The 24,475-nt window shown below is 42.4% G+C and overlaps 1 protein-coding gene across 1 annotated transcript in view; it reads right to left on the bottom strand.

Moving 5' to 3' along the window:
- Window positions 1–24,475, bottom strand: part of LOC106582203 (receptor tyrosine-protein kinase erbB-4) — a 236,321-nt gene that overhangs the window by 133,256 nt on the left and 78,590 nt on the right. The window contains exons 6-11 of the mRNA XM_045704751.1: window positions 21,138–21,251; window positions 20,098–20,224; window positions 16,438–16,511; window positions 12,423–12,513; window positions 10,346–10,545; window positions 3,450–3,582 (exon numbers count right to left, since the gene is read on the bottom strand). Coding sequence (XP_045560707.1) covers window positions 3,450–3,582; window positions 10,346–10,545; window positions 12,423–12,513; window positions 16,438–16,511; window positions 20,098–20,224; window positions 21,138–21,251 — 739 coding nt within the window. The remainder of the gene's footprint in view (window positions 1–3,449; window positions 3,583–10,345; window positions 10,546–12,422; window positions 12,514–16,437; window positions 16,512–20,097; window positions 20,225–21,137; window positions 21,252–24,475) is intronic.

Raw genomic sequence — 24,475 nt, forward strand, 5'->3', positions numbered from 1 at the left:
CGTGTAGTTCTGGGCTGATTCCTCACCGTTCTCATGATCATTGCAACTCCACGAGGTGAGATCTTGCATGGAGCCCCAGGCCGAGGGATATTGACAGTTCTTTTGTGTTTCTTCCATTTGCGAATAATCGCACCAAATGTTGTCACCTTCTCACCAAGCTGCTTGGCGATGGTCTTGTAACCCATTCCAGCCTTGTGTAGGTCTACAATCTTGTCCCTGACATCCTTGGAGAGCTCTTTGGTCTTGGCCATGGTGGAGAGTTTGGAATCTGATTGATTGATTGCTTCTGTGGACAGGTGTCTTTTTTACAGGTAACAAGCTGCGGTTAGGAGCACTCCCTTTAAGAGTGTGCTCTTAATATCAGCTCGTTACCTGTATAAAAGACACCTGGGAGCCAGAAATCTTTCTGATTGAGAGGGGGTCAAATACTTATTTCCCTCATTAAAATGCAAATCAATTTATAACATTTTTGATATGCGTTTTTCTGGAATTTTTTGTTGTTATTCTTTCTCTCACTGTTCAAATAAACCTACCATTAAAATTATAGAATGATCCTTTCTTTGTCAGTGGGCAAACGTACAAAATCAGCAGGGGATCAAATACTTCTTTCCCCCACTGTATATGTTATACAGAATGTAAATCTCAGTAGACTTCAATCAGTAGCGTCTCGTGGCTCTGGGATTGGTTAGTAGCATCTCTTGCGACTCTTTGATTGGCCAAGTTGTGAGTGGTGGAGTGCAGACAGGCAGACAGGTAGGCAGAGCGTGGCCCCGTGCGCAAGCAGTGACTGTGACACGCAGTGACACGCCTAACCCCCCTGCCCTCGTTTGGCATACCTCTCCAAACTGGCCTCACGCTTCTCGACCACGAAGGGTCCCGACGGCTGCCTGGACCTAGAGCCTGTCAGTCTGGAAGGAGAAACAGTCATCCATTTCTGTGTCTACTATAGTGTACACCAGCCCTAGACATATAGTCTATTTCTAGACATACAGTAACTATGTTGTTATTCTATTTCTATTTAAACATTACCCAGACACCACACTGGTTTAGCTTTATCTTTAGTCTGGTTTACGGTTCAGATGGTGATGTTTAACTTTAAACGTCTCACCTGTTGTCTCACAGCCTTTTAAACAATGTATTAGAGAGGATTATACAGGTAAACAACAAACACTATACATAACAAAATAGACAATGTAGAGATTTAAAATAATGCAGGAAATGCTCCAACGAACCCATAACCAATCCCCCCAGATCAAGTACACTCCCTTAGACCACTCCATGTTGTCACCTATGCTCCTACTCACAGTAAGTACACTCCTGTGTGTGTGTGTGTGTGTGTGTGTGTGTGTGTGTGTGTGTGCGTGCGTGCGTGCGTGTGTGTTTCTGTCTCACATATTGTAACATCCGTACTCTGTAAATCCACACTGCAACAGATCAGAACAACCATCTTATTTCCCCTGTTATTCACTCACTGGAGTGTATTGTTGCGGGGGTTTATCCTTCTTGTATGAAGTTCTCTGTGCTGTGTTTGACCTGTCCTTGTCTCTGTTGCGTCCCAAATGGCACCCTAATCATTATAAAGTGCACTACTTTTGACCAGGGCCCATAGCGCTCAGGTCAAAATGAGTGCACTATATGGGAATAGGATGCCATTTGGGACGCAACCTCATCTATTTTTCTCTGACATTTAAGTCCATTCTTGCAGTATTTTTCTGTCATTCTCCTGAGCCTTTAGATTGTGTTTACACAATGTTTTCTCCAGTTATCAGAATGAAAAAGGGAAGAGACTGGTGTCTGCACAGACAGTTGTTATATTTTACACTCAGTAGTCTGTGGAGCAGGTAATACATGCAGAGATACATAGTACTACTCTTAGAAATAAGGGTATGGTATTATTCCCTAGGGTACAAAAGATCAGATGTACACATAATGATCTCACATGGTACTGTTCGCTACCTTTTAGGGTACATGTGTAGATAAAGAGTATAATGGTACATTTCTGTACCCCATATTTTGAATATTAAGGTACAATCATCACACTCTCGTTCTCAAAAATAGGGGTAAAACGTGAAGGTACATTTCTGTTTCCCATATTTTGTGTACCTTCAATACCCACCATAAGGTACAATGATGAATTTTTGCCACCTAAAAGGAACTATTGGCTTTGTCACTGGTGTGGTACCTTAAAAAGACATCATTTGTACCATCACTATTATTATCATCATATTGCCCAGCATGCTCTACCGCAGGTAGATTGTTTTGTAATTTTTTTTGAATATCTGTGTTTTTGCATGTACATTGATTGATTAATCATATGCTACACAATGATAACATACATTTAACTAATAAAATCAGTTAGTTAGATTTTTTGCACCCATTACTGAAATGGTTGTTCTAGTTTAAATGGCTTAGGTAGTCTTCTCACAATGTTCCTAACACTTACAGTCATTATAAATGCAGGTTGCGGGTTAATACAATTATATCTTTTGGATATCCTAACTCTGGCTGGATTCCAATAGGAAGTACAAATCACTTTGCAAGCCAGCGTAATGTTACTTGGGTTGCAGAATTCTTGTAACTGTCCCAGGTTTTCCAGAAATCTCGATTGAAAGATTCCTGGAAATTGGAGGAAATATGCAGGACATGCTTTAACCAGGTTTTTTGAAAATCTGGGAATTTTGGGAATATTATTGGAATTTTTCAAGCCTACTTGCAGGCCTGATATGGCCTGTAAACCATGAGTTTCAGGCCACAGTATTAGGGTAAAGCTAGGCCTAAAAATAAGGCCTTATACTATATGTGTGGTCATAAAGAGTTTAATTTTAATGATAATATACGTCTAGTAACTCACTTGGTCAAGGCCAAAGAACTGAACATGAATGAATTCAACAACCATGTCTCTGTCACTAACACACTATCACAATTCACTCAAAAAGGCAAGGCACACAGGAAAATTATATTGGAGGTGTGGCTTAGTGGGGGCGTGGCTTTCATTTTTATTTTTGCCCATCCGTGAATGGAAGTGTTGTACAAGTTTAACTGTTCAATTGTGCTATATTCAGTACATGGAATTAATGGCTTTGTCACTGTGGTGGTACTATATATAAAAGAAAAAGCCTGGTTTTGTACCTGTGGAGAATGGTACTATCTGAGTTATGAACTGTCTCACCCCAGTGACAAGTGGCTGTAACCCTTTAGGAACAAATATAAACCTTTATTTCTGAGAGTGTACTGAAAAAAATCACTAGATCAAAACAATTCAGATCTAGAAGCCATCAAAAGAAGTCGTAACTTAGAATGAGATAAAAGTTAAAGGTTTGTTAGTTTGACAGCTGTATTTGCCTTTATCTTCATGCATATTGAGAGTGATACTGTCATAATGTCATTGTGTTATACTGTCAAGAGTCTATAGTATCTCTCATTGTGTGAAACTGTCATCTGTAACTCACCCTTCATAGAGATTGCAGGTGTCCACACAGATGCGTCCCCTACTAAAGTAGCGACAGGACAGGCACTGGTCTGGTCCCGGCCCCCAGCAGCCAGCGTCCGAACACAGAGGGTCACACACCATCTGCTCAGTAGCTGAGAAACACAAGAATACAGGTTAGGGTTAGGGGTCAGACAGAAGGTCAAACACCATCCACAGTAGCATGACAGGGTTAGGTACTGGACACTGATAGTATTTATAAATGCTTGACTTTATCTGAAATGATATTGTTGGAGCCATTGGCTACCAAAAGTGGTGAAATTACTTAACCTGTTGGGTCTAGGGGGCAGCATTTGCACGTCTGGATAAAAAAAATGTACCCGATTTAATCTGGTTACTAATCCTACCCAGTAACTAGAATATGCATATACTTATTATATATGGATAGAAAACACTCTAAAGTTTCCAAAACTGTTTGAATGGTGTCTGTGAGTATAACAGAACTCATTTGGCAGGCAAAACCCTGAGACATTTTCTGACAGGAAGTGGATACCTGATGTGTTGTATTGACTTTAAACCTATCCCATTGAAAAACACAGGGGTTTAGGAATATTTTGGCACTTCCTATTGCTTCCACTAGATGTCACCAGCCTTTACAAAGTGTTTTGAGTCTTCTGGAGGGAGATCTGACCGAACAAGAGCCATGGAACGATGATGTCCCATTAGACACCTGGCGCGCTAGTTCATGTTGGGTACCCTCGTTCCAATACGTTATAAAAGAGTATGCATTCGTCCACCTTGAATATTATTCATGTTCTGGTTAAAAAGGCCCTAATGATTTATGCTATACAACGTTTGACATGTTTGAACGAACGGAAATATATTTTTTCCCCTCGTTCATGACGAGAAGTCCGGCTGGCTTACATCATGTGCTAACGAGACGGAGATTTTTGGACATAAATGATGAGCTTTTTTGAACAAAACTACATTCGTTATGGACCTGTGATACCTGGAAGTGACATCTGATGAAGAGAATCAAAGGTAATGGATTATTTACATAGTATTTTCGATTTTAGATCTCCCCAACATGACGTCTAGTCTGTATCGCAACGCGTATTTTTCTGGGCGCAGTGCTCAGATTATTGCAAAGTGTGATTTCCCAGTAAGGTTATTTTTAAATCTGGCAAGTTGATTGCGTTCAAGAGATGTAAATCTATAATTCTTTAAATGACAATATAATATTTTACCAATGTTTTCTAATTTTAATTATTTAATTTGTGGTGCTGACTTGACTGCCGGTTATTGGAGGGAAACGATTTCCTCAACATCAATGCCATAGTAAAATGCTGTTTTTGGATATAAATATGAACTTGATAGAACTAAAAATGCATGCATTGTCTAACATAATGTCCTAGGAGTGTCATCTGATGGAGATTGTAAAAGGTTAGTGCATCATTTTAGCTGGTTTTATGGTTTTGGTGACCCTGTCTTTGACTTGACAAAACATTACACACAACTCTTGTAAATGTACTGTCCTAACATACTCTAAATTTATGCTTTCGCCGTAAAACCTTTTTGAAATCGTAAAACGTGGTTAGATTAAGGAGATGTTTATCTTTCAAATGGTGTAAAATAGTTGTATTTTTGAAAAATTTGAATTTTGACATTTATTTGGATTCAAATTTGCCGCTCTTGAAATGCACCTGCTGTTGATGGAGTGCACCACGGGTGGCACGCTAGCGTCCCACCTAGCCCCAAGAGGTTAAGCTCTAAAGAAGGCTAGAAGGCCTTTTTTTACATGTTAGTAATTTACCAGACGCTCTTATTTAGAGCGACTTACAGGAGCAAATAGGGTTAAGTGCCTTACTCAAGGGCACATTTACACACTTCTCACTTAGTTGGCTTGGGCATTCAAACCAGTAACCTTTCCATTACTGGCCCAACGGTCTTAACCGCTAGGCTACCTGCCGCCCTCATATCTCAATAACCCAGCACCAATAACCCAGCACCAATAACCCAACCTTGCTTTAAAGCTTGCAACCCAGCAGTTGGCTGAACCAATCAATAGAGTGTGTGTTCATATAAGGCCAGTCAGTAAAACAGTGGTTTCAACTCTCTGTCCTCCTCTCTGTCCATCTGAGGGAGAGTGGATCCATGGTCAAATGCTCATTGTCTAGACTGGACTGTCTGTCATCTGGAACAGGTAATGGCAGCCAGACCCACCATGGAGATCTATATCAAAGCCCTTTGTTAGAAGTGCATAGTGAATTTAGAGCACGTATCTAACAAAGCAGAACTACTGTAGAGAGGGAGAAACATGCCCAACACACGTCTGTGAGAGGAGACACACCGTGGAGCTGAATGTGGACCCAGCTGTAGCTGTGTTCTTCCATTATAATAGTGCTGACCAAACAGTGACGGGGCACTAAAGTAGCTTGAAGAACACCTGGATGTACAAGCTAACACTGATGATGAACAATAAGACAAGGGGAAACAAAAGGGGGGAAATGAAAGACAGAAAGTGGAAAATTTGCCCTTAACCCTATCATCTATTTTCAGCATCAGCAAATGCTGGCAAATACAATGATGAAGGAAACAAGAGAGAGAGGGCTTTAAGTCCAACCGTCCCTCTGTGCAGGAAATAGGATCTCTGTACTCAACTGATATGAGAGGACGGATGCCATACCACTGCAGCATGAGTAGCCTACTCTCTGTGCATAATAATACCAGGAGTGAGGTCCCGCTTCAGCTCCGTTTATATATGGTTGGTGCTATTGTGACAGACAGTTCAAATGGAAGAGCTGGCCAGCCCACACTCCAGATTAGTTTCTAGGTTCTAAGATTGTTAGCCAACATTGTACACAACATTGTGAGAACATTGAGGGTCTGCGGGGCTACTATCTCATGCAACGGTTGTGTCTCACATGGCACCCTATTCCCAATACAGTGCACTACTTTTGACCAGGGACCTATGCACAATGGTCAAAAGTAGTGCACTACATAGCGAATATGGTACCATTTGGGATGTAGCCAAAATGTCAGAAGTGATTTCCATTCCCCTTGCGGCCGAATGAGGTGTCTGGCAGGTCTATAGCAACAGAGAGCAACAGGCTGTCTGGCCTGGCCTAGTTCAGCACTGCACCCCTCTGCTCTGCCCTGCCACTGGCACGGTACTGGCTTCCCCTCCCACCGGAGAAGCATAAAGAGACTGCATGTATTTGTTGGGCAGCAGAGACAGAGCCCGCAGAGCTACAGTCACAATCATTCCACCCTGACTTTGAGGTTCAGGCCAAATGTAAGTCAGGGGGCATTCTGTGTTTTGGTGTCATGTCCAGAATGCTAAAGAAATGTGAAAATGCGCGAGAGAGAGGAGGGGGAGAAGGGGAGAGAGAGAGAGAGAAAAAAAATAGAGGGCATGAAAGATCCGTGTGAAACATAAGCATCTCTGTTCCAGTGCTTCACTTTGTGCTTCAAAGACGTAGGCAACCAGAGAGAGAGAGACAGAGAGAGACAGAGAGAGCGAGAGAGACAGAGAGAGAGATAGAGAGAGAGAGACAGAGAGAGAGAGAGAGACAGAGAGAGAGAGGGAGAGACAGAGAGAGAGAGACAGAGAGAGCGAGAGAGACAGAGAGAGAGAGACAGAGAGAGAGAGAGAGAGAGAGAGAGAGAGCGAGAGAGACAGAGCGAGATAGAGAGACAGAGAGAGAGAGAGACAGAGAGACAGAGAGAGAGAGACAGAGAGAGAGAGAGAGAGACAGAGAGAGAGAGAGAGAGAGACAGAGAGAGAGAGAGAGAGACAGAGAGAGAGAGACAGAGAGAGAGAGAGACAGAGAGAGACAGAGAGAGAGAGAGAGAGAGAGAGAGAGACACATAGAGACACAGAGAGTTGTAACGATACAGTACGCAATGGGATCAAAAAGATGCTGACATCAAAGTTTCTGACTCCCATTGAAAACACACAGTTTGGACTCTATTGACGTCAAACGCTGAGCCAGGTCCGTCTTCAGGGAAACGCGGAGACGCCGGAGGGGACTGTCAAACAAGCCAAGTAACCAGAGCCGAGAGAGGGCTTCCAACAATGGGCCGACGTTAACGGAAGACAATACCCATCATGCATCACAACATCCTACTTCTGAATGAAAAATAAGGAGAAAAGGAGGGAAAGGAAGAAGAAAGAACCACAGGTCCATTTGATTTCATCCCTGTTTTTCAGGGATAAAGACAAGACGAGGTCTAAACATGTGGATGAAAAGATGCATCCCAAATGGCGCTCCATTCCCTACATAGAAAATGCTCTACTTAGAATAGTGTACTGTATTACTATAGTGTACATCTTAAAGTAGTGCATTATGTATGGATTAGGGCCGTAAGCTAAGTAGTAATTAAAGTGAGTGTGCATGGTGAACACTTCACGAAGCTACCGTTTCTATTTTCTTCTCTATATCAAAGAAAGTTGACTACACAGCCTGCATAGAAACCCTAATGAGTAGGGAGGTAGCAGCTGGGGGGTAGAGCCTGTCTTTCCACCTTGTGCTATGGCTAGGGTAACACACACACACACACACACACAAGCATGCACAAACACACAAATACACAGGAACACGCCTGCACACGCGCGCGCGCACACACACACACACACATACACACACACACACACACACACACACAGTGAAGGAGAACTGTCTGACTCATAGACACAGTCCAACTTCTCAAAGTCAGCCAGCTAAGGGTGTGTGACACCTGAAGACTGTTGAGGAGGGAAGAGAAGAAAGGGAGAAGCAGGGAAGAGGAGAGAGGAGGAAGAGGAGAAGTGGGGAAGAAGAGAATAGAGGAAGAGGAGAAGAGGAGAAGAGGAATGAGAAGAGGAGTGAGGAGTGAGAAGAGGAGTGAGGAGAGAGGAGAAGAGGGGAAGAGGAGAAGAGGAGTGAGGAGAAGAGTAGAAGGGAAGAGGAGTGAGGAGTGAGGAGAAGAGGAGTGAGGAGTGAGGAGAAGTGGAGAAAAGGAGAAGGGGAGTGAGGAGTGAGGAGAAGAGGAGTGAGGAGTGAGGAGAAGAGGAGAAGAGGAGAAGAGGAGTGTGGAGAAGAGGAGTGAGGAGAAGAGGAGAAGAGGAGTGAGGAGTGAGGAGAAGTGGAGTGAGGAGAAGAGGAGAAGAGGAGTGAGGAGAAGAGGAGAGAGAAGAGGAGTGAGGAGAAGAGGAGAGAGGAGAAGAGGAATGAGGAGAAGAGGAGAAGAGGAGTGAGGAGAAGAGGAGAAGAGGAGAAGAGGAGAAGAGGAGTGAGGAGAAGAGGAGAGAGGAGAAGAGGAGTGAGGAGAAGAGGAGAGAGGAGAAGAGGAGAAGAGGAGTGAGGAGAAGAGGAGTGAGGAGAAGCGGAGAAGAGGAGAAGAGGAGTGAGGAGAAGAGGAGTGAGGAGAAGAGGGGAAGAGGAGTGAGGAGAAGAGGAGTGAGGAGAAGAGGGGAAGAGGAGAAGAGGAGTGAGGAGAAGAAAAGGGGAGTGAGGAGAAGAGGAGTGAGGAGAAGAGTAGAAGAGGGGAAGAGGAGTGAGTAGAAGAGAAGAGGAGTGAGGAGAAGAGGAGTGAGGAGAAGAGTAGAAGAGGGGAAGATGACTGAGGAGAAGAGAGGTGAGGAGAAGAGAGATACCTGTATTCAACTGAAATGTGTCTTCCGCATTTAACCCAGCTCGGGGATTCGATCCAGCAACCTTCCGGTTACTGGCCCAATGCTCTAACCACTACCTGTAACTGATTTACATTAATACATGAATGCCTAAGGCTGAGATATTAGTAGGAGAGGAACCAGTGGTAACTGATTACCATAATACATGAATGCCTAAGGCTGAGATATTAGTAGGAGAGGAACCAGTGGTAACTGATTATTATAATACATGAATGCCTAAGGCTGAGATATTAGTAGGAGAGGAACCAGTGGTAACTGATTATTATAATACATGAATGCCTAAGGCTGAGATATTAGTAGGAGAGGAACCAGTGGTAACTGATTATTATAATACATGAATGCCTAAGGCTGAGATATTAGTAGGAGAGGAACCAGTGGTAACTGATTATTATAATACATGAATGCCTAAGACTGAGATATTAGTAGGAGAGGAACCAGTGGTAACTGATTACCATAATACATGAATGCCTAAGGCTGAGATATTAGTAGGAGAGGAACCAGTGGTAACTGATTATTATAATACATGAATGCCTAAGACTGAGATATTAGTAGGAGAGGAACCAGTGGTAACTGATTATTATAATACATGAATGCCTAAGACTGAGATATTAGTAGGAGAGGAACCAGTGGTAACTGATTATTATAATACATGAATGCCTAAGACTGAGATATTAGTAGGAGAGGAACCAGTGGTAACTGATTATTATAAGACATGAATGCCTAAGACTGAGATATTAGTAGGAGAGGAACCAGTGGTAACTGAATTCTCTCGTGAGTCCAATTGCACCACACTCTATCATAATTGTAGCTCTTTACATTGTATTTAAGAAGATATGACTGTACAATGTTGACAAACAGTATCAGAAACAGTGTCCAGATCTAAGTTGGGTTAGGACTGAAATTAGTTGAGTGTGTGTGTATGATTGTGTATACACAGGCTTGTGTGCGTGCATTTGTGTGGGCATGTGTTTGTATGTGTGTACGTGCATGAGTGTGTACCTATATGTGTGTGTGTGTGTGTGTGTGTGTGTGTGTGTGTGTGTGTGTGTGTGTGTGTGTGTGTGTGTGTGTGTGTGTGTGTGTGTGTGTGTGTGTGTGTGTGTGTGTGTGTGTGTAAGCGTGTGTGTGTGTGTGTGTGTGTGTGTGTGTGTGTGTGTGTGTGTGTGTGTGTGTGTGTGTGTGTGTGTGTGTGTGTGTGTGTGTGTGTGTGTGTGTGTGTGTGTGTGTGTGTGTGTGACACTCACTGCACTCTTTAGGGTCTCTGTTGTTGCGTATGAGGACCTTCTGGTTGTTGGCTCTGAACAGGCCGGTCCAGTTGACAGTGTTGTAGTAGCACAGCTGACTGTTATTGGTGATGTACACGTTACCAGCACTGATCTCATTCAGGGACTGGAGCTGGAGGGATGAGATCCACTGCTGCTTCAACACTAGGAAAGAGATACCACTGGGAGAGGAGAGAGAGGATGGAAGGGGAGAAAGGGGGAGAGGAGAGGGGAAAGGGGGTAGGGGGTAGGGGAGAGAGGGAAGATGGAGGAAGGGGGGCGAGAGAGAGAGGCGTTAGAGAAAGAGAATGGTGTGAGAGGTAAGATGGAGGAGGAGTAAACAAGGGTGAAAGAAGATGAAAAAGACCAGACAGAGAGTGAGACAGACAGAAAGGGGTGAGGAGAAAGAAAGAGAAACAGACAGAATAAGGTGGAGATGGAAAAAGAAAGGTCTGAGAGAGAACATTAAGACAGGCAGGTAATAAGAAAAGAGATACACAGATGATGTTATTCCTGCATGGAGAGTGGAGAGTGTGTTAGGCTGTCAGCAAACCAACTGACACGGCTCTGTAAATCTTTACAAAGCAAAACAGTGATCTTTGACAGCGTCTCCAATCCCTGTGATGCGTACAGCATGCTCCTACAGATAGAGTACCATAGGCACTCTACCTCTCTCTCTCTTCTCTCTCTCTTTCTCTCTGAAAGGGTCTTTAAGTCCCAGAAAGAGCCTTGAAGAGAGGGAGTAGGGAGTGTACAGAGGCACTCAGACTAACAAGAATACAGCTCTCCACTTAGTGATAGGCCACGATGTGTGTGTGAGTGTGTATGTGTGTGTGTATGTTTACTTGAAATTGTTAACATGTCACTATCACACCCACTCTCTCTGCTTGATAACATGTGCTGCTATGTCTACTGGAAGCTCTAATAGCGTATAATGACGTTAACGGCAGTAATATCTTGAAAAGAAACTGGTAGCTAGTTAGTTAATGTCACCAAAGCAAATCATCACCTTTCCTAATGGTTCTCAACTCACTGGGAATCTGCAGTGATGGACTTGCAGTCTCTCCACTGCTGTAAACGTTATTAAAGTGACTGCTGTACTCTGGAACACTAGTCACTTTAATAATGTTTACATACGGCTTTACTCATTTCATATGTATATACTGTATTCCATTCTACTGTATTTTAGTCAATGCCACTCCGACGTTGCTCGTCCTAATATTTAGTTCTTAATTCCATTATTTTACTTTAGATTTGTGTGTATTGTTGTGAATTGTTAGATATTAATGCACTGTTGGAACTAGGAACACAAGCATTTTGCTACACCCGCAATGACATCTGATAAATATGTGTATGTGACCAATACAATTTGATTTGATTATAGTGTAGTGTTCCCATGGGGTATCTATGTATCTGTGTGTGTGTGCGTGTGTGTGTGTGCATGTGTATCTGCATACATGTGTCATTGACGTTCTGAGCTTAGGGTCTGCCTGCATGTATGGCAATGGATAATGGCTGTCATAGTGCTAACAGATCAGGGTAATGAGAGTGTACAGCCGTGGGAACCAGATCTATGTGTGTGTGTGTGTGTGTGTGTGTGCAGGCGTGGGAGTCATGGGGAAGCTCTGGCATGTTACATGATCAATTGTGACGACATTCCGTCTATCACATTAGCTGACTATATATACCCAGTTGGCTAGCTATGGGGTTGTTCTGATGGGATCTCAAAGGAACAACATTACAGCCATTCTTATATGCCAGACTGACTGTACACAACCTAATGGTAAATCACTAGCTCCTGTTAAAATAGTGCAACATTCTTAACACACCTCAAAGTATGGTACAATAATGATGTACTGTAGAGTACGTGTGAGAGGTGTTCCCCAGGGCTCCGTGCTCCAGACCTACCTGTTCAGTGCTCTCCATCCTATGGTTGCCAGATCCTCAGGTCTATACTGTAGTAATGTACTATACTAATATACTGTATTAATGTACTGTATTAATGTACTGTACTAATATACTGTAGTAATGTGTGTAGTAATGTACTATAGGTTTTTACCTGTAGAGAGCTCTGCCTCCTATGGTTGCCAGATTGGAGAAGACACTCAGGTCTGTCATGTTTTCTGGCCACGACTGGATGTTCAGGAAACCTACAGGCACAGAACCAATCACATCACAGCCAATCAAATTACATCATATATCTGTGATGTATTACCAGATCCACATAAATTCCTAACTCACATTAGTTAAACATGTCAAATATATGACCATGAAGATATATACTGTACATATTTTTGCATTTCCTGTATCTGCCTCTGGGCGTTAAATCATTTAGCAGGTTGAATGAATTGCTGAGCTGATGACCATGGATCATTTAGAACATTTAAGGGATTCAATAAATTAAATATTTAGAGATGAGGGGTGAAATCTCATTCCAGCCAGTAGAGGACAAACAGAATGGACAGATGAAGAGAGGAGGAGAGAAGAGAAAAGGAGAGGAGATGTGAGAAGAGGCGATAGAAGACAGGAAACAGGCTAGGAAGTTATGAGGACCAAGGACAACACAAAATACCCAAATTACTTTAACATTGAAAACTCCAGACGGTAGCATATTCCCAGGGATACATTTCATAATAGTTCCATAACTGATATTTTGATTGGCTTTAAACAAATTCATTACATTGGTAAGGGATATGAGAGGATCTAATGAAAGGTATGAGGCTCATATCAGCATGTGTTCATATCCCTGATTAATGCATCTCCCATTCTGATTATGTGAGATGAGTTACTAAAAGAACCTTGTTTATAACTTGTTTACAAGAGACAGATAACCTTCAAGTCTGCCTTCATCATTCTACCGGCATCAGTCCTGTTTCTCTCCTGGGTGAGCTACTGGCTGCTTCTGAAATGGTACCCTATTTACTATAACGCACACTACTTTTGACCAGGGACCATTGGGCTTTGGTCAAAGGAAATGCACTATCTAGGGAATAAGGTGTCATTTCGGACGCAGACAATGGGCCTATCTAGCTCAGTGCCAGATGCGACTAAAGTAATCTATAATTACTATACATCAGACTAACCGATTATAAGTTGAACCTTAATCAAATTTATATGAATGAAATGCATCACAACCTGCTTTCTATGCCATTAGCATTCTTGAATGCAACCTCCAATATAAAATGGCAACGATTAACTCCTATCTGAGTCGTTAGAGCTAGTGTCTGATGACAGTAATTGCCTTAATGACAAAATTGCAGGAAGCAATGGCAAGCCTCTCTCACCTCTCTCTTTCACTCACTCATTAATTCTCTCTCTGTCTCTTTCTTTCTTTCTTTCTTTCTTTCTTTCTTTCTTTCTTTCTTTCTTTCTTTCTTTCTCTCTCCCTCTCTCTATCTGTCTGATGGTCTTTCCTCAAGAGGCATATGTTTGTTTTTCTTAGAGAGGAGAGGTGGGAGATGGGGAGATGAGAGGTGGGAAGGAGAGCTAGGGAAAAGAGGTGGAGAGTAGGAGAGATAGGAGAGGTGGAGAGGTGGGCAGGGCACTTCATCACTTCATCTTACTAATGGTGCTAACAAGTACCTGCCTGCCTTCCTGGGCTAATAGCTTTAGACAAACAGCAGCAATAGGGAAGGGAAAGGAGATATCTAGTCAGTTGCACAATTGAATGCAGTCAACCGAAATGTGTCTTCCGCATTTAACCCAATCAGAGAGGTGCGGGGGGGGGGGGGGCTTTAATCAACGTCCACATCATCAGTGCCCAGGGAGCAGGTGTTGTTGGGGGTTTACTGCCTTGCTCAAGGGCAGAACGGCAGATTTTTCCACCTTGCCAGCTCGGGTGACCTTTGGTTACTGGCTCAACGCTCTTAACCGCTAGCCATTTGTCAACAGGTAAAACACTCAGCATATCTATTTAAAGGTGCTATACTGTACAGGAAGTTCTGGTCTAGATGTGGGTGTTCTCCATATTCTATATTCTACTGTATATCTCCTCAGCTTATTCTCTCTCCCTCCCTCTTTCTCTTACTCTTCTCTCTCTTTATATCTATTTTCCTCTCTCTCTCTCTCTAACCCCCTGTGGGCAGTAAACAACTGCTGAGAGGATGGAGTCAGTAGCCAAGCATGCTAGAGCTTCTAGAGTAGAGTAGAGTGGGGGTTTAGGTTCACTGAGTGCCACATTACTGGTGCATCCATGCGAAAGACAAATTACCCAGTATTGCCTTACAGAGAGGAGGGCCACAGGCACCAGATCAAGGGTTAAGAGTTTTAAAGCACCAATGATTACAGTCAAAGCCATGCACTGGGAACCTCACTTATGCTAAATTGCTTCAGTGGATGGCCCACCGACCGTACTGTTTGTATAAGCCTGCACTGACCTCGTGGAAGGAGATAAAAACAAGGGGCTATGTTTTAGAAGAACACTTGGCAGGAAAAGAGATGTAGGGTGAGATGGTAGCCTCCTACACTGACTGTCATCTGAGAGCTATACAATTCAGAGATGGTAACCCCTAGGTTGAAGCAGAAGGGATGACGGTGTGTGTGTGTGTGTGTGTGTGTGTGTGTGTGTGTGTGTGTGTGTGTGTGTGTGTGTGTGTGTGTGTGTGTGTGTGTGTGTGTGTGTGTGTGTGTGTGTGTGTGTGCACGCGTGTGTGTGCATCAATGCCTGTATGTATGTGTGTGTATGTATAAGTGTGTGTGTGTGCATCAATGCCTGTATGTGTCTGTGTTTGTGTGTGACGGAGGATGATAAGGGGTGCCATGCATGCCTGGCCATGGTTCTACAGGGTTCTGTCCCAAATGGCAGCCTATTCCCTATTTAGTAGTGCACTCTACAGAGAATGGGGTGCCATTTGGGAGGCACGTATTAGCTGTACCAGCTCACGTCCTGTCACAGGAATGAAGGGATGAGGGGGAGCAGCCGTAGGGGAGGAAAGGAGGGGAGGAGAAAGGGGAAAGGGGAAGGGGGATTCACTCTACATTAATTCATGCTCACACACCCACGCACTCATGCACGCACACACACTACGGACCCCCCTTCATGCTCCGTGTGAAACTATAGAGCTGTGAAACTGGGAGTTCTAAATCCCCATGGGAGAAGAGATAGAGAGAACCTCATCTCATCCCAATTCATCATACTCTTTCAGCTTGTCTTTGGTGTATGGTGTCTCGTGGGAAATAGCAAACACACACAAGGCCCCTTTATACTGAGTCAAATTGTAAGAGAGGAGACACCATGCACATTTGATGAGGGCAAAACAAACTAAAACAGAATAATTTAAAGATGTATGGATAGGGGGATTTCTACAGTAGGCCTGCATGTCTTTCTCTAAAACATTACACCATACATTATATATATATATATATATATATATAATGTATGGTGTAATGTTTTAGAGATATATATATATATATACACAGAGCATACCAAACATTAAGAACACCTTCCTAAAATTGAGTTGCACTTCCCCTTTTGCCCTCAGAACAGCCTCAATTTGTCAGGGCATGGACTCTACACGAGGTTGATAGAGTTCCACAGGGATGCTGGCCCATGTTGACTCCAATGCTTCCCACAGTCGTGTCAAACTGTCTGGATGCCCTTTGGGGGGTGCCCTTTGGGTGGTGGACCACCCAGCAGCATTGCAGTTCTTGACACAAACTGGTGCGCCTGGCACCTACTACCATACCCCGTTCAAAGGCACTTAAATCTTTTGTCTTGCCCATTCACCCTCTGAATGGCACACATACACAATCCCATGTCTCGATTGTCTAAAGACTTAAAAATCCTTCTTTAACCTGTATCCTCCCCTTCATCTACAGTGATTGAAGTGGATTTTAACAAGTGACATCAATAAGGGATCATAGCTTTCACCTGGATTCACCTGGTCAGTTAATGTATATTTTTCCAAGGACAATTAGAAAAGACTGAATGACATGGTATCAGAAATGTATATTTACTTTAATTGGATCTCTGTTCTTAACTGACTTAAGAAGATGCATTGTGGAAATGGACAGGGTTTAGCCATAATTATGACTTTTTGACTGTGTTAATTAAATACAATTATAATGTCTCTCACCTGTGATCTCCCTAACAGTCCGGAACACATTCAGCTTCTCTGGATCCAAAGCTTTAATGTTGTGGTACACATCCCTGTAAGGGAGAGAGGGAGAGGAAAGAGCGAGAGAGATGGTAGAGAGAGAGAGAGAGACAGAGAGAGGGGTGAGAGAGAGATGAGCGAGAGAGAGAAAGAGAGCGAGAGAGAGGGGGAGGGAGAGAAAAAGAGAGAGGGGAGAGAGAGAGAGAGAGAGAGAGAGAGAGAGAGAGAGAGAGAGAGAGAGGAAACAGAGAGAATAAGTGAGGGAGATACAAAGTGAAAGAGACAAATAATTAGGAATAGAAACACAAAGCGGTCAAGTCACCCACATAACCACTGTTTCTCTCATATTACAGGGAGGTGAGCTGTCTAGAGCAGGGTTATTCAACTGGGGGTCCACGTCCTCTGGAGGTACTGCAGGGGGTCCGCGACAACAGAATAAACACATTTTGAATTACGTATCTAAGTACAATAGTTAGGAAACTACACTCATTGGAGCCAATGACACTCACTGGAGTATCTGACATAGGCTTTGAAAAAGCACCAGCGAATAGGCTACCAGTGTGGCAAGTGCCACTGGCTACTGGTAAACTTTCTTCACTTGGACATACATTTCAGCCAAACTTCATGGCTAACCTTTGTTTAAAAAGCTAAACAGCAGCTCTTAGCAAAAATGTGTTTGGAGTGACCTTTCTAGGTAATCCACCCATGCGTCAATCTGAGTAACATAATAAAAAATACCCCATAAAAATCAGTCAGTTTAAGCTAGAGATATCAGGTTTTTTTTGCATGGGCTGCGTCTCAATCCACCATGTCCGCCAATATCGGTCTTCAACCTCTGCAGTGGAAGGTGTTTGTCAGACCACGAAAACGTCTGTAGCGTCCGAACGGTTTGGCCTACACACTATTATGACCACTCTATGGAAAGGGTAGAGTTTCACAAACACGATGGTTATATCCGCTTACATTCACGACTTGTCTGAAGTCAATAACGCTGATGTGCCAACCTCTTTCAGTAGCGTCCGAACAGTTAGAGCTACAAACCAAGTGTAACACATACAAACGATTGGAAGTATGGAGGTAGCTTTGTGCCAACAAAAATAAAGGGTTAAATATATGTCCAAAAATATATATATTTCCTGAGCTTGCCATTCATGAATGTATTATTCAATGCGATTCTATGGGCTATAGTAGTGTCATGACGTTGCTCTTTCTGGTTGTAGATCATGGCTTCCCCCTCTCTCACTCTCTCCTACACCCAGGTTCTGTTATCTCAGGTCGTAAATTCCTGGCAGAGACTCTCTTCCCCTTTTCATGAAGAGAGAAAGACCACAGAGTGAACAAAGAATTTCACATGGCCCTCTTCTACTGTTACGAATAAAAGCCCCCCCTAAGAAAATCCTCTTCAGACTAAGCTAACCTACAGCGTGAGCTGTGATTGCGAATAGTTAAGACCACAAAAACCTCATTGTATACTAAAGTTGCAATGGTTGTTGAATTCCTAACCATACCACGTGGAGCATTGGCTACACGGCTGGAAATGGTTAAACTCTGAGACTATTGATCCCTACAGAATAAGAGCAAATCTTAGATACTAATTACTAGTCTGCGGCTAGAAATGATGTAAACCTGGGATGCGAATACCGACAACCGCCAAAACATCTATTCTAAGAACAATGGATGCCTGACGTATCCATTACAACAGACACTATCAGGAGCCGCCACCATGAGTAGCCAGAGACTCTCTGATGAACTGACCAACGATTCCAACAGAGAAGACAACAACTACATAATGGCATAAATATAGTGATAGCAATTATTCCAGAATGAGCGAGCAAAGGTTTAGCCTTTCAATGAATATAATTATCCACTGTGTGTAGTGATCCATTTTGTCTATCCAGCTCTCTCAGTCCACAACCCGTTCCCTTTGTCCACCAAGCCGTCCTATCAGTTTAGCCCAGTAGGGGATCTTCCCTATCATTGTTAGTAATATATCTACTGTTTGTTTGTTTATGTATTTCCGTGATTATTTAGTTAGTTAGAAAATAAATTATTAAGCCAATTGGTGTATGGATGATTTATAGTAAAGGCTGGGTTCATGTACATAACCAACAATTTACGATGTTCAGATGAGATTGCCGTGAGGTAAAGAATAATTCATTAATAGAAGACTAATTGATCAGATATTAAAATATCTGAAAGGTTATATTACGAAAATTATAATTTTGTAATCTGAAGATTTTCCGTGGTGCCCCGACTTCCTAGTTAATTAAATGTACATGATTAGTTTAATCACGTAATAATAATTACAGAGAATTAATTTGATAAAATAACAGTCTTCACCCTTAATGATGCCAAAGACACGACAGTAGTAATGGCAAAAATCTATATTTTATCTAATAATTTGTTAATATTTTTTTGAGATACCTAAAGGGGTCCTAAAACTCTAAATCAAATTTGCTAAATGATCCATTGCATGACCATCTTAAAACAATTCCATGTTAGCTAAATTCCATGTTAGCCCCACCCCCCCCCCAGCTTAGATTTTTAGGGGTTCTAATAGGCTATGGTTAGATGATAGGCTTTCTTTTAAAAAACATGCTACTGAATTGGGAAAAAAGCTCAAATTCAAGATAGGGTTCCTTTACAGAAACAGGGCTTGTCTGTCCTCCGTGAATAGAAAACAAATTGTGCAGGCTACAGTTATGTCCGTTTTAGATTATGGTGGTATTATCTATATGCATGCATCGGCAAACACATTAAAACCACTGGATGCTATTTACCATTGTGCACTCAGGTTTATCACGGGTGATAGTTACAAAACTCCTCACTGTATCCTATATCAACATGTGGGTTGGGCCTCTATCTGTGAGGCGAGAGCAACATGCTCTCTTGTTTATTTATAAAGCACTTCTTTTAAAACTACCTCCATATATATCATCATTAATTTCCACTAGATATACTAATTTTAAAACCAGATCACAGATGTGGATTACATTAGAGACTCCTGCGGTCTCCACAGAGTTGGGTAGGACTGCCTTCAGTTCCTTTGCACCTTATTTATGGAACAAACTGCAGATCCAACTTAAGTTAGACACTCCGGTGTCCCTTGCCCATTTCAAAAATGTTATGGAGGATCAATATGATGTTGTCTGTGATTGTTTCTGTTGAATTGTGTCTTTGTTTTGTATGTTTGAAATGTTCTTGTCTGTATGCCTAAAACTGTACATGTCAACATGTTTACACAGGGCACAGCCGTAAAAGAGATCCAGGTCTCAGTCTGTTTTCCCTGTTAAAATAAAGATAAAGAAAATAAATACAAAAAATGTCAGAGTTTACACTTCCTCTTCCAATTATAATGTGGATAGGTTAAAATAACAAAAGGTCAGTTCCATTTAAATTCAGTCAATTTGGCAATTAAGCTTCCAGTTTATTTTACAAGGGCCATGGCTTTTGTGCCGAGATATGGAACACTGATCCTAGAGTGTGTTGTGTGGTTGGGAACAGAAGGCACCTGGTGTGTGTGTGTGTGTGTGTGTGTGTGTGTGTGTGTGTGTGTGTGTGTGTGCGTGCGTGCGTGCGTGCGTGCGTGCGTGCGTGCGTGCGTGCATGTGTGCGTGTGTGCGTGTGTTCTGCTCTCACCCTTTAATGCCAGTGATGAGGAAGACCAGGTTTCCATTGATCTTGGTACAGTTGGTGAACTTGTCTATGTTGCTGGAGTCCACAGTCTGAGCAGACTGCAGACTGGCTGTACCTATACCGTCACAGGCTAAAACAGATAAGAAGATGAAGAAGATTACTTGGTCAAATATTTCCCAAAAATTTTACGGAAATGTGTGTTCTGGCTTTATCCCAACCACTTTGAAATACACATGCATACACTCATATGGAACAGACAGTCACAAGAAGATATACAGAGTTTGGAGAGGTTGGAGCAGTGGGTAAGCCATAGTCAAGCACAACCACAACATAACCACAGCTCAACCCCAACTACATCCAATCAACCAGATGAATAAACTGGATGTGAATGACAGGAGGATACGGTTCAGGACAGTGCAGGATTAGGATACCTTTAGGACAGATGTCAGTGCAGGATTAGGATACCTTTAGGACAGATGTCAGTGCAGGATTAGGATACCTTTAGGACAGATGTCAGTGCAGGATTAGGATACCTTTAGGACAGATCTCAGTGCAGGATTAGGATACCTTTAGGACAGATGTCAGTGCAGGATTAGGATACCTTTAGGACAGATCTCAGTGCAGGATTAGGATACCTTTAGGACAGATATCAGTGCAGGATTAGGATACCTTTAGGACAGATGTCAGTGCAGGATTAGGATACCTTTAGGAAAGATGTCAGTGCAGGATTAGGATACCTTTAGGACAGATATCAGTGCAGGATTAGGATACCTTTAGGACAGATGTCAGTGCAGGATTAGGATACCTTTAGGACAGATGTCAGTGCAGGATTAGGATACCTTTAGGACAGATGTCAGTGCAGGATTAGGATACCTTTAGGACAGATGTCAGTGCAGGATTAGGATACCTTTAGGACAGATGTCAGAGCAGGATTAGGATACCTTTAGGACAGATGTCAGTGCAGGATTAGGATACCTTTAGGACAGATGTCAGTGCAGGATTAGGATACCTTTAGGACAGATGTCAGTGCAGGATTAGGATACCTTTAGGACAGATGTCAGTGCAGGCGATGCACATCTTGATGCGGTTCTGCTCTACCTCCATCTTGTTGCTGGGACAAGCCCTCACACAGGAGCTGTGGTCCACCACAAAGTTATCTGGAACAGCAAACATAGAGTTAAAAATAGTATGTGTCAGAGCAATTCCAAGGTAGTACTGGGAAACATGTTATGGATGTAATCTGTGGAACAGGTTGCATGAGAACAGACTGCATGAGAACTGGTATTGATATGTGTGCCATGGAGGTTTAAAGGTCAACTGCCCCTTAGAACCAACTTCTCAAATTTTAAATGGCCTATGTGGAATCGATATGAGTCAAAATAATTCATTCTAGTGTCAAAATTGACTACAAAGTGTTAATAGGATAATTTTGGTCATAAAGTCAGTCTTGTTCAAAACAGAGTTTGGTAAGTGATCGCATCATGACATACTTGAGGGTTTGTTTTGAATTACAATTATGTCAACAAATCATCCTGTTTTGCCTATTAACACATGGTGGCACCGTGTTTTCTGGAAAAAGACTGGGGGAGTTTGCTTTACATGGCCCGGTGACCCGGGCGGGCGGAGACATCTCCTTAGGAGGACCAATGGAATGGTAAAAAATGTTGCCAGCTTGCTTTCAATAATGTTTAAACTCAAACCTACTGTCCTTGTTTGTTGTGATTGAATAGCAAAGACACACCCAAGAAACACCCACATTAAACCACACCCCCAAGACAACTCTCGTTTGCATTCAGTCATGACCGCTAGCATTTCTTAATGAGCAATGATGAAAAAAAAGTTCAAATCAAATATCCTTTAATGTAAATAAAAGTCCTTATGAGACTTGAAGGCAATGAATAGCAGTGGAACGTGACTACTGCTGCTGTGCTCCTGAAGATGACTCCTGTGATTAAAGATGTTCCTTTTCCTCTTTATCTTGTTTTATTGTTCTCTCCAGGTGAGAGCATATCTACTTTACTGCTTTGGCACTGCTGGTATAATATCTGATAGTCTGAACTGAGGAAGGAGTTTAGAAATACACATCAAATGAGAGTTTAGGGGACCAATGATTGCTTTTCTCACAGCCTCAGGCATGGAGGTGGACACAGAAATTACAGGTACCTCTTCAGGGGTCCTTGTGGCAGTGCAGGAAATAAAAGAGCCTGGGTCATCACTAAACACCAACAAAAAAAAAATCTGACTGAAATGAGGAGGGACTACCTGAACTTGTCCAATAATACAATTATTGTTTTTGTTGTTGCAAAACATTTGCTACGGTGTGCCCTAATGAGTCTGATCCATGTGGTCCTTCATCAGTAGTGGGCTGCATTAGAGGCGGCACACCCCTCTCTCTCTCTTCCTGTTAGGAGCCAGAGCTCCTAGCAGAGTGCCAGGCACACGCCCCAGGAGAGGAGAGGAGAGAAGAGAAGAGGGAAAGGCAGTTTAAATCAGTGGAGGAAATGGCTGCTTTAAAGGAAGGGGAGGATGAAGGGGAGATGTGAAGAGGGGGCTAAGTAGAGATGATCAAGGAAGTTTCTCACTGCATTCCTCAGGGAAAAAAGTTCAGACTTTAAAAAAAGAGGTTTGAGAAATGAATCAATATCCTGAGGCCCTTGGTAATTCATGAGAATGACCAGCCTGCTCTGCTCCGCTAGTGATGATGAGTCAAGGCCTAGGCCAGAGGTAGGCAACTATGTTCAGCCACGGGACGGTTTTTGTCAGAGCAAACATAATTATAATAATTTGAACACAGCAAATTGCGTTTAAAACCAAGATATGGTCACCATGCCAGTGTTCTCGCAAAATAAGATTGTCGCTACGTTATTGCCAGTTTTGCTGCGCCACTATATAAAGATTTCACAGCAAGTGAAACTGATATTTAGTAATGATAGAGTAACTTAGATCACCGATGACATCGTTGTGAATTGTGTAACAGGGCGTTCGTAAATTCTAAGCTCAATCATGTTCCTCAATTAATTCAGCGCATTTCAGCAGTAGGCCTAGGCTATCTCGACACCCCAAGTAGGCTATAGCATCGTCGAAACATACAAACTTTGTAACGACAGTTAAGCAAAAGTAAAATGATCAAAGTTGCTAAACTTGCTAGATAATGTCCAACTCACGACAGAATATCTCCCATGTGGCAAAATAAAGTTGATGGTTATACAGATAACAGATAAGCTCATGAATAACAGGGACGAAAAGAGGAAATTGTTTAAAAATCAAGGTATCTTAACGGGGACCAACTGTGTTTAAAAATATATATTGTTTGTTGATGTCACATTCTCTACCAAAGCTCTCACATGGGCAGCAATACCTAACAGCGCAGAGATGCGGGAGAAAAGTTATAGCGGTATTTTGACATGCATAGCCGAGACGTGCTTTGAGAACGCAACCTATGGATTACAGAATAAAGATAGGGATTTTCAAGCAAGACGAGAGTCAGGATTGGGATGATAGGAAATTAGCCAAAAATCTATATAAGGCTATATAAAGCTGAAGTCCGAAGTTAACATACACCTTTGCCAAACACATTTAAACTCAGTTTTTCACAATTCCTGATATTTAATCCTAGTAAAAATTCCCTGTATTATGTCAGTTAGGATCACCACTTTATTTTTAGAATGTGAAATGTCAGAATAATAGTAGAGATAATGATTTATTTCAGCTTTTATTTCTTTCATCACATTCCCAGTGGGTCAGAAGTTTCAATACACTCAATTAGTATTTGGTAGCATTGCCTTTAAATTGTTTAACTTGGGTCAAACGTTTCAGGTAGCCTTCCACAAGCTTCCCACAATAAGTTGGGTGAATTTTGGCCCATTCCTCCTGACAGAGCTGGTGTAACTGAGTCAGGTTTGTAGGCCTCCTTGCTCGCACACGGTTTTTCAGTTCTGCCCACAAATGTTCTATGGGATTGAGGTCAGGGCTTTGTAATGGCCACTCCAATACCTTGACTTAGTTGTCCTTAAGCCATTTTGCCACAATTTTGGAAGTATGCTTGTCCATTTGGAAGAGCCATTTGCGTGCTTCATGATTGGGATGGTGTTCTTTGGCTTGCAAGCCTCCCCCTTTTTCCTCCAAATGTAACGATGGTCATTATGGTAAAACAGTTCTATTTTTGTTTCATCAGACCAGAGGACATTTCTCCAAAAAGTACGATCTTTGTCTCCATGTACAGTTGCAAACCGCGGTCTGGCTTTTTTATGGCGGTTTTGGAGCAGTGACTCATTCCTTGCTGAGCGGCATTTCAGGTTATGTCGATATAGGACTCGTTTTACCGAGGATATATATACTTTTGTTCCTGTTTCCTCCAGCATCTTCACAAGGTCCTTTGCTG

This window comes from Salmo salar, chromosome ssa21 (assembly GCF_905237065.1).
Source record: "Salmo salar chromosome ssa21, Ssal_v3.1, whole genome shotgun sequence".
NCBI classification, from domain to species: Eukaryota; Metazoa; Chordata; class Actinopteri; order Salmoniformes; family Salmonidae; genus Salmo; species Salmo salar.